Source organism: Somniosus microcephalus, chromosome 1 (genome assembly GCF_052327205.1).
Source record: "Somniosus microcephalus isolate GS21.2 chromosome 1, FLI_Smic_1.0, whole genome shotgun sequence".
Lineage (NCBI taxonomy): Eukaryota > Metazoa > Chordata > Chondrichthyes > Squaliformes > Somniosidae > Somniosus > Somniosus microcephalus.
In genome coordinates, this window is record NC_140987.1 from 353,594,377 (window position 1) to 353,617,438 (window position 23,062).

The 23,062-nt window shown below is 43.7% G+C and overlaps 1 protein-coding gene across 1 annotated transcript in view; it reads right to left on the reverse strand.

Moving 5' to 3' along the window:
- Positions 1–2,733: 2,733 nt before the first annotated feature.
- LOC147124975 (uncharacterized) overlaps positions 2,734–23,062 on the reverse strand; it is an 88,376-nt gene continuing 68,047 nt past the window's right edge. Inside the window, exons 2-3 of the mRNA XM_085989529.1 lie at positions 10,611–10,707; positions 2,734–3,598 (exon numbers count right to left, since the gene is read on the reverse strand). Coding sequence (XP_085845655.1) covers positions 2,884–3,598; positions 10,611–10,707 — 812 coding nt within the window. The 3' untranslated portion in view covers positions 2,734–2,883. The remainder of the gene's footprint in view (positions 3,599–10,610; positions 10,708–23,062) is intronic.

Below are 23,062 nucleotides of genomic sequence, written 5' to 3' on the forward strand. Positions count from 1 at the left end.
ATATTTGGCTCTCTATTGTGTTACCTAAGTGATTAATAAATATAGTGAATAGTTGAGGCCCCAGCACAGATCCTTGTGGAACATCACTAGTCATGGAGTGACTGACACCACTAAACCCGAGAGGCTATCTACAGCGGACCCGAATGTGCCACTGCATCACCTGGCAAATTACTCAGGATAGTTCTGGTATTGACAGGCTTTTGTATTATAGGAAATAACAACAGAAAATGCTGGAAAAACTCAGCAGGACAGGCAACATCCGTGGAGAGAGAAATAGAGTCAATGTTTCAGGTCGAAACCCTTCGTCAGGACTGAAAAAACACAGGAAATGAAACAGATTAAAAGGCCAGTTTGGGGGCTGGGAAATGGGGATGAAAGAACAAAAGAGAAGTGAAGAGACATTAAGAGGTATTCAAAACGAGACGAGATGGTGATAGGACTAGTGGAGACAAAAGACGGCTCTAGATTAGGTGTGAAATGCGCTGGCAGAAGGAGAGACAGCTGCCATGTGGGAGAGAAAAAAGGGGGAAGGGCACAAAACAAAGGTGTGGATAAAAAAAATGTTAAAATGTAATAGGGGCCGAGGTTATGATCTGAAATTGTTGAACTCGATATTGAGTCCGGAAGGCTGTAAAGTGCCTAATCAGAAGATGAGGTGCTGTTCCTCGAGCTTACGCTGGGTTTCCGTGGAACAAGGCAAGAGCCCGAGTACGGTGAGGCCTGAGTGGGAATGGGGCAGTGAATTAAAATGACAGGCGACCGAAAGCTCGGGGTCACCCTTACGGACTGAACGGAGGTGCTCCGCAAAGCGGTCATCCAATCTGCGTTTGGTCTCCCCAATTATAGGGTTGTATTATAGGGTTTGCTGATCATTGTTCAAGCAAGCTACCTTTGTCGCATGGACTGACTTCTCACAGGCAGAGCTGTATTTCAATGGGCGTAGTGGGTATAAGAATCAGGACACTTCTGAGCTAGTTTTGATTTCACTGCAACAAGCTGAGACAAGGCACAGCCTTATAGGTAGAAACACCTATAGAATTCTGAGAAAGACTAGACAGTAGGGATCTACAAAGAAAGCTAATCAAAGGAAGGTCAACTATCTGTGTCTGTTAAGCTTTTTCATGAACTGCTTTAAAGATGCTGTGTTAGTTGAGCTGACTTCAACATGTGGCCTGTAACTACTTGCTTCTCTTACTGGTTCACTCTGTGAATAAACCTGTTTGAGAACTTTACCTATTACGGAAATATCTGGTGTGACCAATTATCACCTGCTGGCATGATCTGACTATTATACTGTATATAGCCCAAGCCCATGCGTTCGCTGTTATTACCCCTTTGAAACAGACCGCAACTTCAGGATGTAGCGCAATTGCATCCTAACGCGGAAATCCTGAAGTTGCGGCCAGTCACTGCTCCGACACTGGTTGCGTTGTGCCACCCCCCCCCCCCCCCCCCCACACACACACACCATAGCCGTCAATCAGTGAAATCAGGGAGACTGACAAAAACCTGGCCTTTCCCTGGCAATATCGCTGTTAAATACCCCATTAAAATTTAGACCCTTTTGGATTAGGTGTAACTGGGGTTTTAACAGCAAATTGACTGCTAAACAAACGTCATGCCCCTAAAAACTAATTTAAATTTTGTGGAGTGTCAAATTGATCCATTTTAATAAAAATTTAAATTTTTAAGAAACGTTATTTTTCTTTTTAAAAATGTTTGTTCATCTTTATTTCAGGTTTACCTTTTCCCCATGTGAGAGCCCCAATCGTTGTTTTGCTCTCTATTACATTTTTAGAAAGTTAGAATCAAAGGAGCTTGCTTACTCCCTTGACTCTAATTTCTCTCAACGGATGTTGCCTGGCCTGCTGAGTTTTTCCAGCATTTTCTGTTGTTATTTCGGATTTCCAGCATCCGCAGTATTTTGCTATCGAGCTTACTCCCTTCTTGGTTCCCAGTCTGTGAGAATTCTGCATTGTGATTGGCTGTTTAGACAGCTTGTTGATGTCACAGCAGCTCGCGCTAAACTACGTTGATTTCAACTGACCATCAGAAAAGCCGAACATCTTGCCAGAGGGATCACAAGATCTTTGTGGGAAGCTTACTTCGGGGAAAGCGGCAAACGCAAGTTACAGGTAAATAAATCGCGTGGATTCACTGCACACGTAGTACAGTACTGGCAGAGGATTAAAAGTCCATGTGAGGGCGAAACTGATCCATGAGATTTCATGGTCTGTCCAGGTACATGCCATGTTTAATATGAATACATATATTAACATTTTATTGCATCAACAAACGTGTTCCTTTTATCACCATAATGAAGGAATTAAAATAAAGCTTTTTACTTCTGAAGAGGCTTTGAAACTCCTAAATCAACTATGACAGATATTGGTGCAGCAGTAAGTGATTCCACAATCCAGAGCTGTGTGCGAAATCTCCAGTCTTCTGCTTCCGTTTAAAAAAACGGTGTGACTCCTTTTTGTGAGACTGATGACTGTCTGGAAGCTGTCAGAAACCTGCGAGACTCCTTTTGCCCTGCTGCTTCTAGACATAAGAATACAGTGACGTTTTTATACTTGGAAGCACTAATCCATCCAAACATTAACTCATCTAAAGGTCAGGCCTGCTCTGAATCACTGTTGGCAAGATCTCACTCACATTCCTTCCAGGATGATTCAGCAGTGAGGTCATTGGGGAATGCATCACAGAAAAATTAGACATTGACAAAGTATCTGCAGTCACAGGTTTCATCAATTTAATTTTCAGATGCATGTCGTTAAATAATAAATATTTAATTATAAATATTACATTGGCTGTATTTCCACATAAAATACTGAATAAATTACAATCTTTTAAATTAACACAGCATGATAGTCTTGCATGTTAAGAACAAGGGCCTATTCTTTTTGAGAAATGCCTAGAATAGGATTTGGTGATGTAAACTTTGTAGTAAAAGAACACATTAACAAACCTGAAGCAGATGACTAGATTGTCAAATAGTACTCTAACAACAGGAGCTATCAGCAGAAAATACTGGAATAACCCTGAGAGAGGGGCTATCTCAAAGCCTAAAGCAGCAACGTCATAACTAGTGATGTATTCAGTTTGTAAAATAATACATTCTGTGAGCACGGCAATCCAGACAAACGTGCAAGTTTTTCTAGCCTGTCTTACAGTCCTTATGTAACGTGACTGCACAGGGTATTGAGTTATGAGAAAAGCTTCCAGGCTGATGCAGCTTAAGGCTAGAGAACTGACGTGGGCATTCGCTGTCAGGAAATTGTGAATAAGGCCACTGATGAAGTCGTCCGATGCGAGTTTGACATCAATGACTTGGTGACAAACCTCGACCAAGATGGCAGGCACCAGCATTGCATCGGCTGCTGCCAGGTGAGAAATGAAGACTGAAGTGCACTTCCTGGACACAGCCTGAGACAAGAGCAAGACTGAGATGTAGAGTGTTCCAAAGGCTCCCGCAGCCAATACCACAACATTTGTAGAAGGCAGGATCATGTACTGAATGTATTTCAGAACCAGGTATCTCTTCAGGACAGGCATGTAATCTGCGTCCTGGGGACCTTTTGGCCGTACAGAAGTTCTGTGAGAGAGAAAAGAAGTTAATTTTTTCTTGAAGCAGCATTTGATTATAGATGACCGTGTTTATAAGCTCTAAGCTTGATAGCAACTTTTCCGAAGAAAACCACATCTCCTGTTGTTCTGCAGGCCTAAGCAGAAGAAGCTGAAGTAAAGAGGCCAATCGTGACAACACCCCACATTATAGAATTCGCAACAGCTTTTCAGGGCTAGTGTGCAATAAGATTTCTCAAAGTTTATGAAGAGACCAGAAGATTTACGTAATGTAAGCAAGACGGTGAAATCGCCTGTATTTTGACAAAGGAATTAACCCTACAGGTTCTGTTACATCATCCTTGAAGCCATCAGGTCCAATATCATCAAATCATTTAATCCCCTTTGTCATAGACCCTGCAATGTTTTCTTCATGGTATCAGCCATGGCTCAGTGCTACCGCTCTCGCCTCTGAGTCAGAAGGTTGTGGGCTCAAGTCCTACGCCACCTGAGCACAAAATCTAGGCTGACACTCTAGTGCAGTACTGAGGGAGTGTTGCAGGGTCGGCGGTGCCGTCTTTCAGATGAGACATTAAGCTGAGGCCCCATATGCCCTCTCAGGTAGACGGAAAAGATCCCACTGCACTATTTCAAAGAAGAACAGGGTATCCTAGCTAATATTTATCCCTCAACCAACATCACTAAAACCAATTACCTGGTCATTATCACATTGCTGTTTGTGGGACATTGCTGTGTGCAAATTGGCTGCTTCGTTTCTTGTATCACAACAGTGACTACACGTCAAAAGTAATTCATTGGTTGTAAAGCACTTTGGGACATCCTGAGGTTGTGAAAGGTGCTATATAAGTTTTCTTTTCTGTCTTTCTTTCCTGTCTCAAACAACACCAGGAAACATCTATTCCAACCTTGGGCTTCAGAGGATAAACCACTCAAGTTTAATATCTCTCACTTGACATTAAGGGACGTTCATTGTCCAGCAGTAAAGGATGAAGCCATGAGGGTGTTCTTGCGGCACACTTCTATAACCTGTAGGGTTCTTACTGTGCATTGTTTGAGAAGATCAAGCTTTTTGTTTAGCTAGTGCTGATTCTAAGGGTTTTGTGGCACTTTGTACAATGTGTCTGGGGAATTGCAATCCACTTGTGCATCTTTTCAGTCTTGAACTAATCTGTAAGCATTCTAACTTATTTATAAATATTTCACTGTTACAAACTCAAGCCATTCCAGTAAAAGTGTAAGAAATGCTCTCTCCTACTGAAAAAATAAGGCGTTAACTATTCATACTGAAATGGTTGAAAATTATTTTTATTTCCCGATGTGAGTCCTCAGGTAATACAAACTCAACCTTCTTTTCACAACCCTTGCATAAATACCTTTCAAATGGGGGAAACACACTCGATAGGCTGGATTTTCCCTGCGGAGGCGGGATGGCGACAGGAGAGCTGGTTGGTGGTTTCTGGTCCCACTCTGCAGCTGCTCTCAAAAAATGATTTTCCATAGATTGGCCTTGTTAAGCCCGCCCTGGCCAAATAACAGGAAGCGGGTCTGATGACGTCATTTGATGACACGTCATCAGCCGGTTTCCTTAAAGGGACCACGGCCACATTGATTTTGACAATTGTGCTGTCAGTGTTCTGCAGCATTGAGGTGCTGCAAACACTGACAAGCACTGCACAGAGGTGCACGCCTGCACCCAGGCTCATGCATGACGCCCTCCATATGCGTATGGAAGGAGTCACAGCACGCAGGGACATTCTCTTCCCTTCCCATGGGCGGAAGAGACCTCCCCAGGAGATCAACGCAGCCTGGTTGCACATTACACAGGAGGACACAAGCAGGCATGTCGTCAGGAGGACCAGGCTGCAGTAGTGCCAACCTTTTAATTATCTTAGTAGATCACGTAACATTACAGCAATGCCACACTCAAACCCACCCTGCTGAGCCACTCATCACATCCCCATTACTCTGCCTTCCATACCCTACTCCTGCATATTCTTACTCACACCAATTTTCCTTGCACCGCCACCCATCCCCCTCTATCTACATTATCACTTCCCCATCTCACTAGCCACCACTCACACTAACCCTCATCCTACTGCAAGCATACCAACTAACAACACACAAGGGTAGGCACTTGAGAGGTTTGCCAATGTCCATGTGAAGTTTCTGGTAATGTGTTGTCATACAGTGAAATCTATATTTTCAACACTTCACCTTATTGGACAGATTTGTGCGCACCTTGAGAAGTGTCTTACTGAGTTCCAGTGACTGTTGAGACATAACTCGGCCCCCCCCGCCCCCCACTATAGTGATGAGTGTGAATGGAATGGCTTGGACATTGCTGGTGTGGGATGGTGTCAACCTGGGGCATCATGTGGCAGCCAGGTGTACAGCATCAAGTGAAGTAAATCTGGCCATGGTGATGCCATCGCTGGCCTCCCGGGCAGCAATGTTGTTAGGGGCTGATGCCCTGTGTCCTTTGCAGCTTCAGGTGATGGCGGAGAAGGTTGGTGATATTGTTGGTGATGTTGGTGTGCCTGGTGATGGTGTTGGGGCTGGTCGTGGAAGGCTTCAGAGGACCAAGGTGTGATTTTTCCAAGGGCACCGATGTTGCTGCAATAGATGGCAGGTGCAGGTGAGATGATAGAAGTGATCTGTCAATGGTGAGAGAGGTTGTTCCAATGAGGTGGCACTGGATATACAGTTGGCTCTAAACACTTGCAAGCTAAAGAAATCTCTATATGTAATAAAAATGCAGTAACCAACAGTTTCTGAGCTCTGAAACTGAACATCTGCAACATGGCATCCTTTATACCACTTCTGCAGCTGTCAGCTTATCAGATACATCAAAGCAGACTCAACTCACGCCAGGGTGAGCTGGCGTGTTCCTTGAGCAGCGGGTAACCCATGGGGAAGCACGTAAAATTGCAAGGTAGGCTCAAAATAGCATTAAATTGACTGTTAACAAGCCATTTAATGATATAAATTGTCTCCCTGCCGCTTGGTGTCGGGTCAGTTCTCCACAGATAGACCCAACACCTGGGAGACTCGCGTGGAGGTGGGTTGACAGCGGGTTTCCTACCCGCAGTCAATCTTTACCATTTTGACAGCGGACCCGCCTCCAATCCCGCACTCTGAGCGCTGGCAAAATCCAGCCCTAAGTCACAGCTACATTTTGGAAGCGTGCGTTAAGAGGTGAGGAGTGGTTGAGTCACACAGTTCCTATCTGCACATGTTGAAAGTAAAGACCAGAGCAGAATGAAGGAAAATAAAATTCTGTATCACCTTCTCAATAAAAATATGACCTATCGCACTAATATCCCTGTTAGTTATTAATAGATCTAAACGCTGTAATGTTAGCAAGAGCACAGTTTCAATAAGTTTCAATAAGAAAGGTTTCATGTGAATATCCCTTTTTGAGCTTCTAACAATGTTAACAATGTTAAAAAAAAACAATGTTAACAGTGCAAGTCGGAAATAGAGCCAGTCCAAGCTGTATAGATTGGCACAAAGGAGGATTGTAATTGCACTGTTGGAAATATCGGCTCTTTTAACATTCTGCTGTTTCTTTGTTCCCTAGCTGTGCAGGAGTTAAAGTACAATAACTGATCAGGTCTGTTTTCATTGGAGTTTGATCAGAAATAACTTTCTTTCTCACATTTGAAATGTAATTTAAAACAGGATCTTGTGTCTAGTCTAGAATACAGCAATCAGACGCAGGCATGTTATTTGGAACTGTAATTGGAAAGTTATTCATGCCACTTTTTGCTGCAATTCAAAGTGAGGAAAGAGAATACAGTCTAGTAAGTTCTAAGAGATTTGAATTATCCAATCATTTGATGTAATTTAATTAAAATGAATGCCTATAGTCGTAACCAATTAGAACACGGTCATGTAATTAATTCATCGCTAGGAAGATGGAGAGTGACTATGAACAGTACAAAAGTGTTTTGTTTATTAACCAAAATAAGCATGTTTGAGTTGATACAAGATTGGGGCTTCTCCCTCTCTGCCCTCGTAACATTGGACGAAATCTCGTTTACATGCTTAGATGGGATTTGCACTTAAATTCAGCTGAAGATACGGCCATGGAGAGGGAGCTGCTCCGAGGAAATTCACACTCATGCTGGTTATTATCTGCCTAGTAATGTAATGGTTAAAATGCCTGGTTTTCTTGGGCATAACATCTAACTGGTGCTGCTACCCAATATCACTCCATTTCAGGCTATGTGGGCTGGATGCCTTCGTGCAAGTGTCATCATGGGTGTGATGTTAACAATTCCACTTTGCCTACTTCAATTATACCAACTCCCAACTGACACTTGTAGTGACCTCCTCAAAGCAGTTGATGGTTGTGCAACCTATCTTATCCCATCTTACAACCTATTTTACAACAGGATGTGAAGAGCTAAATTATTTGTGTATGCATGTGTGTTTGTGTGTGTCTGTGTGTGTCTCTGGCACTGTGTGTGGATAAGCCAATGTATAATTGCACAAGTAACATTTACAGAGAAAATTACAGAGCTATTAAGCTGATGAGAAGAAATAAAGAGAATCATTCTGGCTCGTAATTTGCTGTCAGCAGCAAAGCAAAGGCGTTCATCATTGGCCCTGAAGTAAGCTTCCCACAAAGATCTCGCGATCTCTGTGGCGAGAAGTTCGGCTTTCCGAAGTGCAGTTGAAATCAACATAAGTTAATGGGGAATCCCTAACGCGAGCTGCTGTGATGTCAACAAGCTGTCTAAGCAGCCAATCACAATACAGAGTTCTCATGGACCGAGAACCAGCAAGTGAGTAAGCTCCTTTGATTCTAACTTTTTCAAAATGTTACAGAGAGCAAAACAAAGTCTGGGGGGGGCGGGGAATTCGGTGGCACCCCCTTTGGAGTACTAACTTCGCTGGGGTGCTACTTTTAGTACCCCGAAAAAGTTAACACCCCTACACCGTAAGTTGAGTGATAGCGCCCCAAGCAGGAGGTGGGGCGCTACTTGAAGCGTTACTCCTCCTTCCTGGGGTGCTACCATTCAATATCACGGTGCTACGTGCAACAGCACCACGTGCATCGGCACGTAGCGCCGCGTCATTGCAAGCCTCCCTCCCTTGATTAAAGGGGAGGGGCCTAGCGCTGCGCACACCGGGGCCCTGCTGGACCACCAGGGAGTGCGGTGCCAGAAAAACAGCCCGGCACTCAAGAGGAGTGTCGGGCTGACCAATCGCAGCCGGCACCCCGCATAAATAAGTGAAAGGGGGCAGGTGCTGGCAGGCGGCCCAAAAAAATATGGCCGCCCGGCACCTGCCCTTTAATTTGCGCCACCGCGGCCGCAAAAGCGCCACCATGACCCTGTCAGACATATCGTCCGGCGGTAGGTTGGGGGCCCAACCGAAGTTTGTGACCGGGGTGCAAGCGGGGCGCTGCGCACGGCGATGATGTCATTTCCAGAGGCGCAGCATCATGGGGCAGTACTGGCTACCGCCGCCGCTAACCTCCTGCTGAATTTCGCGGGAGGCGTTAGCGGCGCCGTGCCCAGGCGCTAAGGGCTTTGCGCCCCATTAGTGCCCCTCGGGGGTGCTAATGGGAGGCACAAAGCAACCCAATTTTGCCCCTTAGGACTCTCACACAGGGAAAAGACAAACCTGAAATAAAGATGGAGAAACTTGTAACAAAAATAATTTTTTTTTAAAGTTTCTTAAAAATTATAATTTTTATTAAAATTGACCAGTTCGACAAAATTCAAATTAGTTTTTCAGGGCCGTAACCTTTGTTTAGCAGTCAATATGCTGTTATAACCCCAGTTACACCTAATCCAAAAGGGTCTAACTTTTAATGGGGAATTTAACAGCGATATTACTGCAGAAAAGCCAAAGCTTTCATCAGTTTCCCTGATTATACTGATTGCCGGCTGTGGGGGAGGGGGGTGCCAGAGCACAGCCAGTGTCGGAGCAGTGAATGACTGGCCACAACTTCAGGATTTCTGCATTAGGATGAGCAGGCGCTACATCCTGGAGTTGCGGTCAGTTTCAAAGGGGTAATAAGAGCGAACGCTGCTCGTTCACTGTTATTACCCACCAAAAATTCCGCACCATTATGATCTTCCAAACCTGACCTTACCTAATGTGCAGTTTCCTATTTATTTGAACAAGTACTGAAGCCATCAGCTCAAAAAGCTTTACAAACACTAATGGCATTGAAGCAAACCATTGGTACAATTTTACACTGTAATGGTTTCTTTGAATATTACTAGCTTTAAATACATTCCCCAACATTTGAGTCTTCTGTCAGTTAAATGAATGAGCACTTGTTTCCCGCACTTGGTGCAGGAATGCTACTTTGTTGTGAGAATGTGGTATGTTACTGTCCGTTAGTTGAAGCTGTACATTCATCCCAGTTCTAGAGCAACCTACTGCTCCCCACGCCTCACACTCACACGCACGCACGCACACACATACCCTCACTCATTCACACACACATACTTTCACACACATACACTCATACCCACTCTCACTCACTCTCACTCACTCTCACACACACTACACTCACATACTCTCTCACATTCTCTGTCACACACTCTCTCACACACTCTCTCACACACAATCTCACACACAATCTCTCACACACAATCTCTCTCACACACACTCGCACACTCACTTGCACACTCACTCACACTCATACATGCACACATTCCCTCTCTCTCTCACAGATATACTTCTGAATTTTTGGTGAGTTGCCTTCCAAATTTCACCATAACAAAAGCATAGGTGCTTTTCTGTATCATTGAGACTGCTTCGCAAGCTGACAGCAAATTCCAGTACATTAGAGATCAGTCTTCACTTTAAGAACTTCAGTGAGCTGCTGATGGATATAAGCCACTTTGGGCTGTTGGGAAAATTTGAATTTTCTGTGATTAATGTTATTTCATTTAAAACTATTGCAAATTAAATTCTAGACTTAAAAGGAGTCGAGACAAACTGAAACATCAGAGCTAACACAATGTTAATGGACAGAGATAGCAATAAGCACTTACACTTTCTGTTGTTGAGAACATGTTTCACACAGGTTGCTTAGGTGATCCATTGCTTCATAACAGTGAGTTTTCAGCATCTGTGAAAAATTTTCTGAAATTCATTTTTATATGTCTGTCATCTGGTCTGAGCCAGTACTGATGTCATCAGCTCGTACTATGGTTACCACCACTTCCTCTCGCAAAACATGCAATGCTGGCTGACTTCCAGCGTTCTCCACCAACCCGGCCTCCCTGTATTTTTACACCAGTGAAACAATTGGCAGTCCTCTTTTCTTCCTTGGCTATATGAACTGAAAGTAAACAAGTATCACCAAGTTAGCTCCAGGCTGCTAGCTCAGGACACAACTAAACCAAAATGAAAATTTCCTTCTATTTTAAAAAGAGAAGTGGCTAACATACTTTGCGGTGGCAGCGCATCTAACGGTGTCTGCCATTAGTCAGATTTGACCTTGGACATTTCGCTTTTTTGTGTGGCAAGTTGCTGAAAGTGCGAGCTGATAACGTCGCAGCGAGGGAAACTGGGCATCTGGGACCTGAGTGAACAGGGAAAGCAACAGGGTATCTTCTTAGCCAATCAGATTGAAGGATTGTGAAATTAACAGTGGAAGAACTGAGAAGGAAGTGTAAGTTAGAGTGGGTGAATTCAATGTTGAGTCAGGTACAGAAAGAGAAATAAAGAGAGAGAAAGAAAGATTGGATTAAGAGAGAGAGGAAAAAAGAGACAGAAAGGCTACAAATTCTGGCCTACCATACTGCTCGGAGAACTTTCCTGAACGTTTCAGTCACTCTGAAGTTCAAGGGTTGCAGGTTTTAGTGTTGAGCTTGGAGAGGAAACACATTGTAAAGCCAGCAGACAGCCCAGGTCATTGGCTTATTAATTAAGACATGGGGAGATTCTCTCTCAGTTATTTGTCTCGGCATACCAACTCCCCCCCCCCACTCTCGCCCCCCTCCCACCACATAAACTCCATCTTGTCCAGAACATTGCTGAATGCAGCCTGTCCTGTGTTAAGTCCTGCCCATTCGTCATTCCTGTCCTTGATGATCTACATTTTCCCCTCCCCAATATATTACATTTTAAAATCAGATTTTTTTAATCCTTCCATTACTTTCCCTCACCCTATCTCTGAAATCTCCTCCAGCTCTACATTTCCACTCCAAGCTCCCTGTTCTGTCTGACGTTTTATGCATTCTCCTTTCTTCCACCCTGCCATTGATGGAAAAGCTTTCAGCCACTTGGATTCCCTCCTGAACCTTCCCTCTATCCCTCTTTAAAAACCTCCTTAAAGCTCTTGCAGGCACCCTTGTTAGGTAAAGGAATCGAGGGATGTGGATCATGTTTTTTCTTTTTGGGTTCAATAAAGACTCATTTCTGAAAGAGAATGTTGTTTAATCTAAAGTCTTGTTCAAGACTTTCTACAGCTTTTTTACAGAACACACTATGCTGTGATGCATCTAGAATGAAACTGAAAGTAAAACTCCTCTGGACTGCTTGTCTCTCACATGACCTCTGCTGGTCAGGCACAAGTAATCAAAAACACAGACAAATATGCTGTAAGGCATAAGTAATCAAACACAGACAAATATCATCACTATTTGCTGATATCATTACATCTCCCTTTCTTAAAACAAAAGTATTTTACTTTTAACTAACAACATTTAATGAACTTACATTATCATTATCATGATCAAGGTTTTTTACCCTTGCTTTGTGTGTTCACATGAAATATGTCAATACACTAGAACTTGAAGAAAGAATAAGATAACATTACTTCCTTCTTTAACAATAGTCCTTAAATTTGCTCAATTAGTCTCTCAGGAGGCTTCACGTGTCTTGAGGATTTTCTGATTGATTGTCCTTGAATCTGAGTTGTTGCCTCAGATGATTGGTTCTCAGCTGTGTGATCAGGTTGTTCACCAGTATCAGTCTCTTGACCTGCTGTGGCTGGTCCCATGAGAAGATCTCGACGATTTCTTCTCAGAACAGCACCCTCATCTGTCTGAATGGTGTATGATCTTGGTTGAACTTCACTCAGGACAGTTCCCTTCTGAGTCCATGTGTTTGTTTTGTCTTTCAACCTTACTTGGTCACCAGTGTGGAGTTCAGGTAGGTTTTGTGTTCCTCTGTCATAGTAGTACTTTTGCTTTTCTTTCTGTTGTTCTTTGAACTTCCTCACTTTCTCCCCCTCTTTTGTTTTCAGGAGGTTCTCCGGGATGGGTAGGTTTGACCTTAGCCGACGTCCCATCAGGAGTTGGGCTGGTGACATACCACACTCGAGCGGCGTTGTGCGGTATACAAGCATGCTTTGGTAGAAGTCAGTTCCACTGTCTTTTGCCTTGTACATCAGTCTTTTCACTGTCTGGACCGATTTTTCCACTAGTCCATTGGACTGTGGATAGTGAGGACTTGACGTTGTGTGGACAAAGTCCCACTCTTTGGCAAAGTGTCGGAAATTTGCATTGTTAAACTGGGGTCCGTTGTCTGTGAAGACCTCGCTTGCCACGCCATGTCTGGAGAATATGGCTTTCATACTTCTTATCACAGCTTCTGCAGTGGTGGTGTACAGTCTACAAACCTCTGGATACAGGGAGTAATAGTCTGTGACGACAAGATAGTCCTTCCCTTGACATACGAATAGGTCAGCGCCTACCTTCTGGTAAGGTCTGTCTGGTGCTGGGTGTGGCTTTAGTGGTTCTACCGGATTGCTTGCTCGATATTTCAGGCATATTGTGCAGTTTGACACCTCATTTGTCACATCTTGGTTGATTCGTGGCCAGTACATCACCTCTCGTGCTCTTTTCTTACACTTTTCGATTCCCAGATGTCCTCCATGGATCTTTTTTAGCATCTCTTTTCTCAGACTCTTTGGGATAACTATTTTACTTCCTTTGTAGATGATGTCTGCGACCACTGATAGTTCCGCCCTGCAGTTCCAGTACTCTGCTATATCAGGTGAGCAGTCTTGCTTCATGTTGGGCCATCCATCCAAGATGCTTTTTCTCAGTCGTCTCATTGTTTCATCTTTGTTTGTCTCAGTCTTTATGAGCTCCATTTTTGCATCTGCTATGGGCAGTGCACTTGTGATCATGTCCACGTAGGCGTTCACTTTTTCATCTGATGTAAGCCCCCAAAGTGTGGACTAAGTGATATACAAAGTCGACTACACTGGCTTGTTGTAAGAAAGACAGACCCAATAATTGAAGTAAAAACAGTTTATTCAGGCCTGGGGAGCTATGGCTCTTGCGTCCCAACACAAGGCTCCAACTCTACCGAATCTCTTGAGGTTTACACAGTTATACACATATTCCAAGACCTCCTACTCCAGAGGTCCAATCGATTTAAAAGTCTATACATTAATCACTAACTAGGTGTGCCTAACTTCTAAAAGGTAACCAATAACATAAGTTTCACTTTTCACTGTATGGGCCTGAGGCCCCTCTGATTTCTTGGAAATGAGTCATCAGGTCATGTGATTTCTGAGAAACGAGACCCTCTCTCTCTTGACCACTACTAAGTTTCGTTTTTCCAGAAAATGGTTATGTCATTGTCTCTTTTTGTAAGTTCATCTCTCTAAACTGGCATGGTCATTTCTGCAATTAAACATACGAGTAATTAGTACATTTCATCTTTAAACATTTTGCTGCGCAATTGCGTTCTACTAAACGTGCCCTGTTACGCTCATTTTTAAATCTTACTTCACATCCATTGTGGTGTTTGCGGGCTCACTTGGGTCAACAGCTCTGGACAACGTGTCTGCTGTATACATCAGCTTACCCGGTGTGTACGCAACATTCAGTGTATAGCGTTGCAGCCTGATCATCATTCTTTGTATTCTAAGCGGACAGCTATTCAGTGGCTTTTGGAACAATGCAATCAAGGGCTTATGGTCAGTCTCTACACTGATTGCTTGTCCTGCCACAAACTGGTGAAATCTTTCACAGGCGTATGTGATGCTGAGCAGCTCCTTTTCTATTTGAGCATATCGCGTCTCCGCGTCTGTCATTGAGCGCGATGCATATGCAATAGGTTGCCAGTAGTCATATTGTTGCAGAAGAACGGCACCGAGCCCACTCTGTGATGCATCTGATGATATCTTGATGGGTCTCGCTGGGTCATAAAACCTCAGAACTGGTTCTTCTGTGAGCAGTTTCTTTAGATCGCTCCATGACTTCTCATGCTCATGATTCCATTCCCATTCTATGTTCTTTTCAGTCAGTCTTCTCAGTGGCGCTATTTTTTCTGAGAGGTTGAATATGAATTTACCCATGTAGTTGATCATTCCATTAAACCTCTGCACGTCCTTTTTGCATTGTGGCCTTGGCATATTCTCAATGGCGGACACCTTTCTGGGATCTGGTCTGATGCCCTCACTGCTAAGGATATCTCCCACGAATGTCAGTTCTGTCACCCCGAGCTGGCATTTCTCTCTATTCAGCTTCAGGTTTGTTTTCCTTGTTGCTTCCAGCACTTTTTTCAGTCTCTCGTCATGCTCAGTTCTCGTGGTTCCCCATACTATGATGTCATCCATTGATGTATCAACTCCCTCCAGGTGCTCATAGATCATATGGATAGTCTTGTGATACACTTCAGGAGCTGAGGCAATGCCAAATGGTAACCTTAGGAATCTGTATCTGCCAAATGGAGTGTTGAACGTGCACAGTCTTGAACTTGCTTCGTCCAGCTTCATCTGCCAAAATCCTGAGGACGCATCTAACTTGCTGAAATATTTTGCATTTGCAAACTGTGCCATGATTTCCTCACGTGTAGGAAGCTTGAAGTGCTCTCTCTTTATTGCTCTGTTTAGATCTCTTGGATCCAGGCAAATTCTGAGCTTTCCATTCTTTTTGTCCACTACGACGAGGGAACTCACCCACTCAGTTGGCTCATCTATCTTCTGAATCACGTTCAGGCTTTCCATCCTGTCCAACACTGCCTTCAGTTGCTTTTGAAGAGCAAACGGAACTTTTCTGCATGGATGTATGACCGGTGTCATACTTTTATCTACTCTGATCGTGTGTTCTCCTGGAATGCAGCCTAGACCCTTAAATAGGTCTTTGTACTCTTTCATGAGCTCATCATAGACTGTCTCTCCTTCGCTTTCCACAACGAGGACTCTCTTTACCAGGTTCAGTCTCTCACAGGCTTTTAACCCTAGTATGGCTTGCACATCCTTTGGCACCACGATTAATGCTAGTGTGTGCTCTCTGTCCTTGTGTGTTACTTTGACAATGCATTTTCCTTTCACTGGTATATCAGTACCTGAGTATCCGGTCACTTTCACTTGTATTCCATGTAACTTTGGTCTGGGTCTAATTCTCTTAAAATCGGTCTCTGATATCACATTAACTTGTGCTCCAGTATCCAATTTAAATGGAATGTGTATGGCATTCACTTTTAGTGTCAACATCCAGTCTCTTTCTTTTTTGTTTTCAGACACAACATCTACATTGAATTCCTCTATCTCGCTTTCATCTACTGTATGGACCTTGCTTTGTTGTGCTTGGTTCTTACAGCAACGGGCATAATGGTTGTTTTTGTTGCATCTATTGCATGTTTTACCATATGCTGGACACTTTCTTGGTGGATGCTGTGTACCGCATCGACTACATGACTTCCGATTGTCTCTTTCATTTTCGTTTGCTGGCCACGTCTCTTTTTTCACATTGGCGCTCTCTTTGTTAAACGGTTTGTATCCGTTCTTTCTCACTGCATCCACGTTGCAGCTACTGTCACTGAACAGCTCCTTTGCCTGCAACTTCACAGTCTCTGTAGCCCTACACAATGCTATGGCTTTTCCCAGGTCTAGATCTTGCTCTCTTAGCAGCCTTTCCCTTAGAACATTATCTGGAATACCACACACCAGTCTGTCTTTTATCAGCGAGTCTGTGAGTCCCCCAAATTCACACGATTTGCTCTGGTTTCTCAGTTCAGTCACATACTGATCAATAGTCTCGCCGATTTTCTGTACACATTTGAAAAATTTGTGCCTCTCAAAGGTCACGTTTCGTTTAGGTATGCAGTAGGCCTCAAACTGTTCCATTATTTTATCTAGCTTCATTTTGTCTCCATCAACAGCAAATATGAAATTATTATATACCTCCAGCGCTGCATCACCCACGACATGTAAGAACACGGACGATTTTTGTTTATCACTTTTGTCGTCAGCTCCGATTGCCGCTAAATACAACTCTAAATGTTGTTTGAACCTTCTCCAATTTTCAGCCACATTACCTGTCAATTGAAGCGTCGCCGGTGGGAGTAAACCTTCCATTTTTTCACTTCGTTAGCTATTCTCTAATGGTAAGCAACGATGTTCTCTTCTGGCTTGTTAATATGTGGAGAGCTGATTTCGCTTACTTGCCACAACTGCTTTCACTGTCCCATCAAGTTGCTAACTTCAGATTTTTTCTCTTTCAGCCACTTCTGACATCATGTTTTGATTTCTTTTTGGGTTCAATAAAGACTCATTTCTGAAAGAGAATGTTGTTTAATCTAAAGTCTTGTTCAAGACTTTCTACAGCTTTTTTACAGAACACACTATGCTGTGATGCATCTAGAATGAAACTGAAAGTAAAACTCCTCTGGACTGCTTGTCTCTCACATGACCTCTGCTGGTCAGGCACAAGTAATCAAAAACACAGACAAATATGCTGTAAGGCATAAGTAATCAAACACAGACAAATATCATCACTATTTGCTGATATCATTACAGATCAAAGGCGGTTAAATGGAGCTGAGGTACTGATTAGCCATGATCTGATTAAATGGCAGACCAGCCTCATGGGGCTGAATGGCCTACCCCTATTCTTATGTCCCCTCCCTTCCATGGCTCGGTGTCCATGATCCTTGAGTCTGAAGCATTTTGGGGCATTCTTTATGTTAAAGGTATTACATAAATGCAAATTGTTGTTACTAAAATGTGCATTTCAACTAAAAGTAACTTGCTCCTTTATTGCAGTTCCCTTAAAGGGCTAGTTTTCAGGAGCCTGTACCATTCACAATGAAGTAATTTGCAGCTGTGAACAGCATTTTGTGAATTTATCATGAGTCAGAGCTTGGATTACTATTCACATTTAATCTCGATACCCAGATTTAAGCAGAATTTTTATCTTGTTAATATATCTGGGCACGTCAAAAGATTGGGAAGTGAAAAGGAAGAATACAAAAAGATACAATAACAAGACAGGGAGATAAGATTAGAGTAAATAGCTCCAGTTAAAGAGCTAGTACAGACACACTGGGCCAAACAGTCTCTAAATCCAATGTGATATTGCAGCTGTACTACATATGATTATATATTATTCTCAACTTCAGCCCTGATGAAGCAGAGTGACTTCAGGGTAACCCAAGTTGTTGATTACATTTTGATTAGCTGACTCAAGATTGGGAATGTCTGTTTGTTTCCTTTTGGGTACGAAACAATCTATTTATGGAGAGGTGGAGCAATTAATTGGTCTGCTTATAGTATCGGTCTTCATCTGCAGAGCCTCTTTTGAATGGGAGGCTTGTCGAGACAAATTAAGTTTCAGATAGCCCAATGTTCTCATTCAAACAATACAGATACCAAACTGCTTTGATGAAAACACTTTCTAGCAGGTCCTCACAATGTAAAATAACCAGTCAGCAGCTGAGCCGTACAGGCTAGGAAAGAATCGGGTTCAATTTCTGCTGAGTTAGCTGACTCCTCCATTCTCTGCACACTCGCAGTCACCGCGGTTGCAAAACCTGTCAGAGCCTCCTGTACTTGACCAGCTGGAAGTGGAGCCCCTTTCTCCATCCCCCACTTCCAGCTGGTCAACCGCTGCAGTAATCTCCAGGACAGCCTCCTCTGCAAGAGTCAGAATGGCCAGTGATTGAGGGCCACCTCCCATTCTCTCCCTCTCCCTCCTGTTGTGGGCTCTCTTCTCGTGCAAGGAGGGAAAGAAGAGAAGGTTGAGTGAGAGTGATAGAGTGAGTGTAAGGAATGGATGGGTTAGATCTTTAGAGGGAGACTATGATGTAGTAGGATGGCTGTAACAAGTTGCCTCCTTTAGTGTTGTTAGTTGGTGTCATTGCATTAGGATGAGGGTGAGTATGAGGGGTGCATAGTAAGATAAGGATGTGATAATGTAGATAGATAGAGAGGGATGGGTGAAGGTGCAAGGGATGTTGCATTGAGTAGTGCTGTGCAGGAGTAGGGTTGGGAATGCTGAGTGATGGGAAAGTGATTACAGGCACAGCAGCACGAAGGTAAGTATGGCTTTATACTCACTTTTGTGATCATTAAAATGTTTGCGGCACTGCACACAGGTCCTCATCACCACATACCTGTCTCTTCCGCTCACTGGCAGAAAAGCGAACCTCCCTGCGTGCTCTGACTCCCTCCACAAGAAAACGGAGGGAGTAATCGCTGAAGCAAGGAGCTGCTCTCTGCCTTTGCGAACTCATTTTCAGCATAAACCAAACTATCGCTGCACTGCAGCCTTTCAAAGGGAGAAGTGGAATGAAATGGGGCTGTGGGCCCTTTAAATATACCAGCAACAGAAGCTGATGTCACCAGATCTGCACCTTGTAATTGGGTCGGGGAACACGAAGAGTGGGCCATTAAGGCAAAATCTTTTTTTTCAGCGGGATGAAGACGGCAGCGGGCTCATTACCCGCCAACGACCTCTCCCACCATAAAGCCGCCCAGGTTGGGGAAATTGCGGCCTAAGATTTGAAACTCTGAAGGAGTATTGGAAAAATGGGACAAATAGGGCAATGTCAATATCCAAACCTTATATTACAAGAAGTCTGTTAAATATTTAAAACTGAATTAATACCTCAATATTGAGACCCCAGTCAAAACAAGCGAAAGAGGAAAAAATAATTAAAGCTATCAACATCAGAGGCTGTGCAATAACAACATAAAACACCACCAGAACAGAAAACTGAAAAACAAAACAGTGAGTGAAATATTCCACATCAAAAGAACCACCTGAACAGAGCCTAGTTGAGAAGATTCCAATGAAGGTTATGACAATGGTTCGAACACCAACCCAATAAAGACAGTCTATCAGCTGTACAATTATCACCTTGCTTGGTCAATCAAAGGCTTATTTTACACCACTTCAACAAATTCATAGTCAATGGAAGGAAATCTAGCCAATGTGAATGTAATCAGAGCAAAAGTGAAATATCTTGTCTGCATTGGTTTCTTTCTGTTGCAGGTTTTGGGGTTTTGTGCTCGATGTACTACTTGAGTTCAGCATCATTTATGACTCCTGCAGGGGGATCTAAGTAAATATTGATAGACACAGGGATCAAAAAGAGAAGCATTGTTACTGTGCTCTGGCTTATTGGAATAATCAGGTGCCATCACATGATTTCTTCAGGTTTGGTAGGTGGCTGAATAGACACTCTATTAGACTGTTCCTCTTACTATAAACCAATATATACATTTATTTAACATTAAACAAGTAAATAACCAGTATTAAGTACAAACGATATATTTACAATAGTTACAACCTCGACTATTCTCCTCAAATATCAAAAAAATATACGTTTCCTGCACTGCCTTTCAACTTAACATTGATTTTTGAAACATGGTCACTCATTTCTTAAAATGGTAAAATGCTAGCATGAATTTCAATAGAACTCTGGCTTTGCTGGCTTCAGCCTGAGTGCTAAGTTGAGTCCATGCAGCCTACCATTAGCCCACAATTAGAATCTCCTGACCACAGAACTGTCCATTAAAGGGACTACAAAGATTCATACGCCCTGCTCCCATTAAGGCCCAACCAACATCTTCATCTCAGACTGTCAATCAAAACCATTACCCCAAGATGTCGATCACCTAGGTTGTTTGGCATTGAAATGAATGGAATGATTTGATCTGTACCAGATACTTGGAATTACCTGCTAGATGGGCCCCCGGCCAAGTACACTGGAAACTGTGAAATTGTGCCTATTAAGACACAAGTCTCTCTCTTCTGAGATGTCAATATTATCCAGAATGTAAAGTAAATGTTTTTCAGCTTAAACAGCTAAAAATGGTGGACCTTAACCCTATGCTGGTATTGTGGCCAGCAAAGAGGAATCAAATAGTTCATTTAACAAAGACAAGAATGCTTCGTTTTTATTGCATTGGGTTCACTCATAGAAAATGGCACAGCTTGTTTCAAAAGTAGCTCCAGAATAAAAATGTTTCGTATGAGAGCTTGAGCACAGAGCTTGGAGGCAGAACTGGGTGAACGCAAGCAGAGTGGATCGCAATCAGAGTGGATCGCAATCAGAGTGGATCACAATCAGAGTGGATCGCAATCAGAATGGATCACAATCAGAGTGGATCGCAATCAGAGTGGATCACAATCAGAGTGGATCGCAATCAGAATGGATCACAATCAGAGTGGATCGCAATCAGAATGGATCACAATCAGAGTGGGTCGCAATCAGAGTGGATCGCAATCAGAGTGGATCGCAATCAGAGTGGATCGCAATCAGAATGGATCGCAATCAGAGTGGATTGCAATCAGAGTGGATCGCAATCAGAGTAGATTGCAATCAGAATGGATCACAATCAGAGTGGATCGCAAGCAGAGTGGATCACAATCAGAGTGGATCACAAGCAGAGTGGATCGCAATCAGAGTGGGTCGCAATCAGAGTGGATCGCAAGCAGAGTGGATCGCAAGCAGAGTGGATCAGAAGCCGAGTGGATTGCAATCAGAGTGGATCGCAATCAGAGTGGATCACAAGCAGAGTGGTTCACAAGCAGAGTGGAGGAATTTGTTAAGAGCAGGAATTCGGTGGAGAGGAGGAAGGTGGATGAGACGTCTAACTGAAAAGGAGGAGTGCCGCCACAGACCCCAAGGACTCTAAGTTAATAGGCCCGAGAGCGGGCCTGTGGGAGAGCGAGAGGAGTGGCCAGAGATAAAGGTAGGCCAGAGAGCCCAGAGACCAGAGGGAACATGAGCATCAGGGAGTGAGGTAAAAAAACTTAAAGTGCCGTCAGCACAAGGGAAGGAGCTAATTGCTGAGTAGACTTTTTCTTTAAAGTCTTGAATTTATTTCTGCTAAGTTAGTTAATAGTTTATTAAATAGAGGCATGGCAGGGCACCTCAGTCCTATAGAATGCACATCTTGTGCCATGTGGGAGCTCCAGGACGCTTCTCGTGTTCTGGACGATCAGTTGTGCAGGAAGTGTCATCAGCTGGAGGAGCTCGAGCTCCGGGTTTCAGAGCTTGAGCAGCAGCTGGTGTCACTGTGATGCACCCCTGATGCTGAGAGCTACATGGATAGCACGTTTCAGGAAGTGGTCACCCTGCAGCGTAAGAGTGTGCAGGCAGAGAGGGAATGCATGACCGTCAGATAGACAAGGAGGACCAGGCAGATAGTGCAGGAGTCTCGAGTGCATCTCACTCTCTAACCGGGTGAGGGCAATCGTTCCTCTGGGGAGTAGAGCCAGAGCCAAGTCCATGGCACCACATGTGGCTCAGCTGTACGGGGGGGGGGGGGGGGGCGGAGGAGGAAGATCGGGAAAGCAATAGTGATAGGGGATTCAATAGTTAGGGGAACAGACAGGCATTTCAGTGGCCACAGACATGATTCCAGGATGGCCCTGGTGCCAGAGTCAAATATGTCACTGAGTGGCTGCAGAACATTCTGAGGGGGGAGGGTGAACAACCAGAGGTCGTGGTCCATATCATAAGAACATACATAAGAATATAAGACATAGGAGCAGGAGTAGGTCATTTGGCCCCTCGAGCCTGCTCTGCCATTCAATAAGATCATGGCTAATCTAATCTTGGCCTCAACTCCACTTCTCTGCCTGCTCCTCATAACCCTTGACTCCCTTATCATTCAAAAATCTGTCTATCTCCACCTTAAATATATTCAATGACTCTACCTCCATAGCTCTCTGGGGCAGAGAATTCCAAAGATTCACAATCCTCTGAGAGAAGAAATTCCTCCTCATTTCTGATTTAAAAGGGTGCCCCCTTATTCTGAAATTATGCACCCGAGTTCTAGATTCCCCCACAAGGGGAAACACCCTCTCTGCATCTATCTTGTCAAGCCCCTTCAGAATCGTATATGTTTCAATAAGATCACCTCTCATTCTTCTAAACTCCAATGAGTATATGCCCAACCTGCTCAACCTTTCTTCATAAGACAACCCTTTCATCTCTGGAATCAACCTCGTGAACCAACGACATAGGTAGAAAGAGGGACGAGGTCCTGCATGCAGATTTTGGGGAGCTAGGAAAGAGATTAAAAAGCAGGAGCTCAAAGGTAGTAATCTCCGGATTACTCCCGGTGCCACAAGCTAGTGAGCATAGAAATAGGAGGATAAAGCAGGTAAGGAAGGAAAGAAGTAAGGTGGGGTGGCAGTATTGATTAAGGAAAATATTACAGTGCTGGAGAGAGGATGTCCTGGAGGGGTCAAGGACAGAATCTATTTCGTTAGAGTTAAGAAACAATAGAGGTGCCATTACA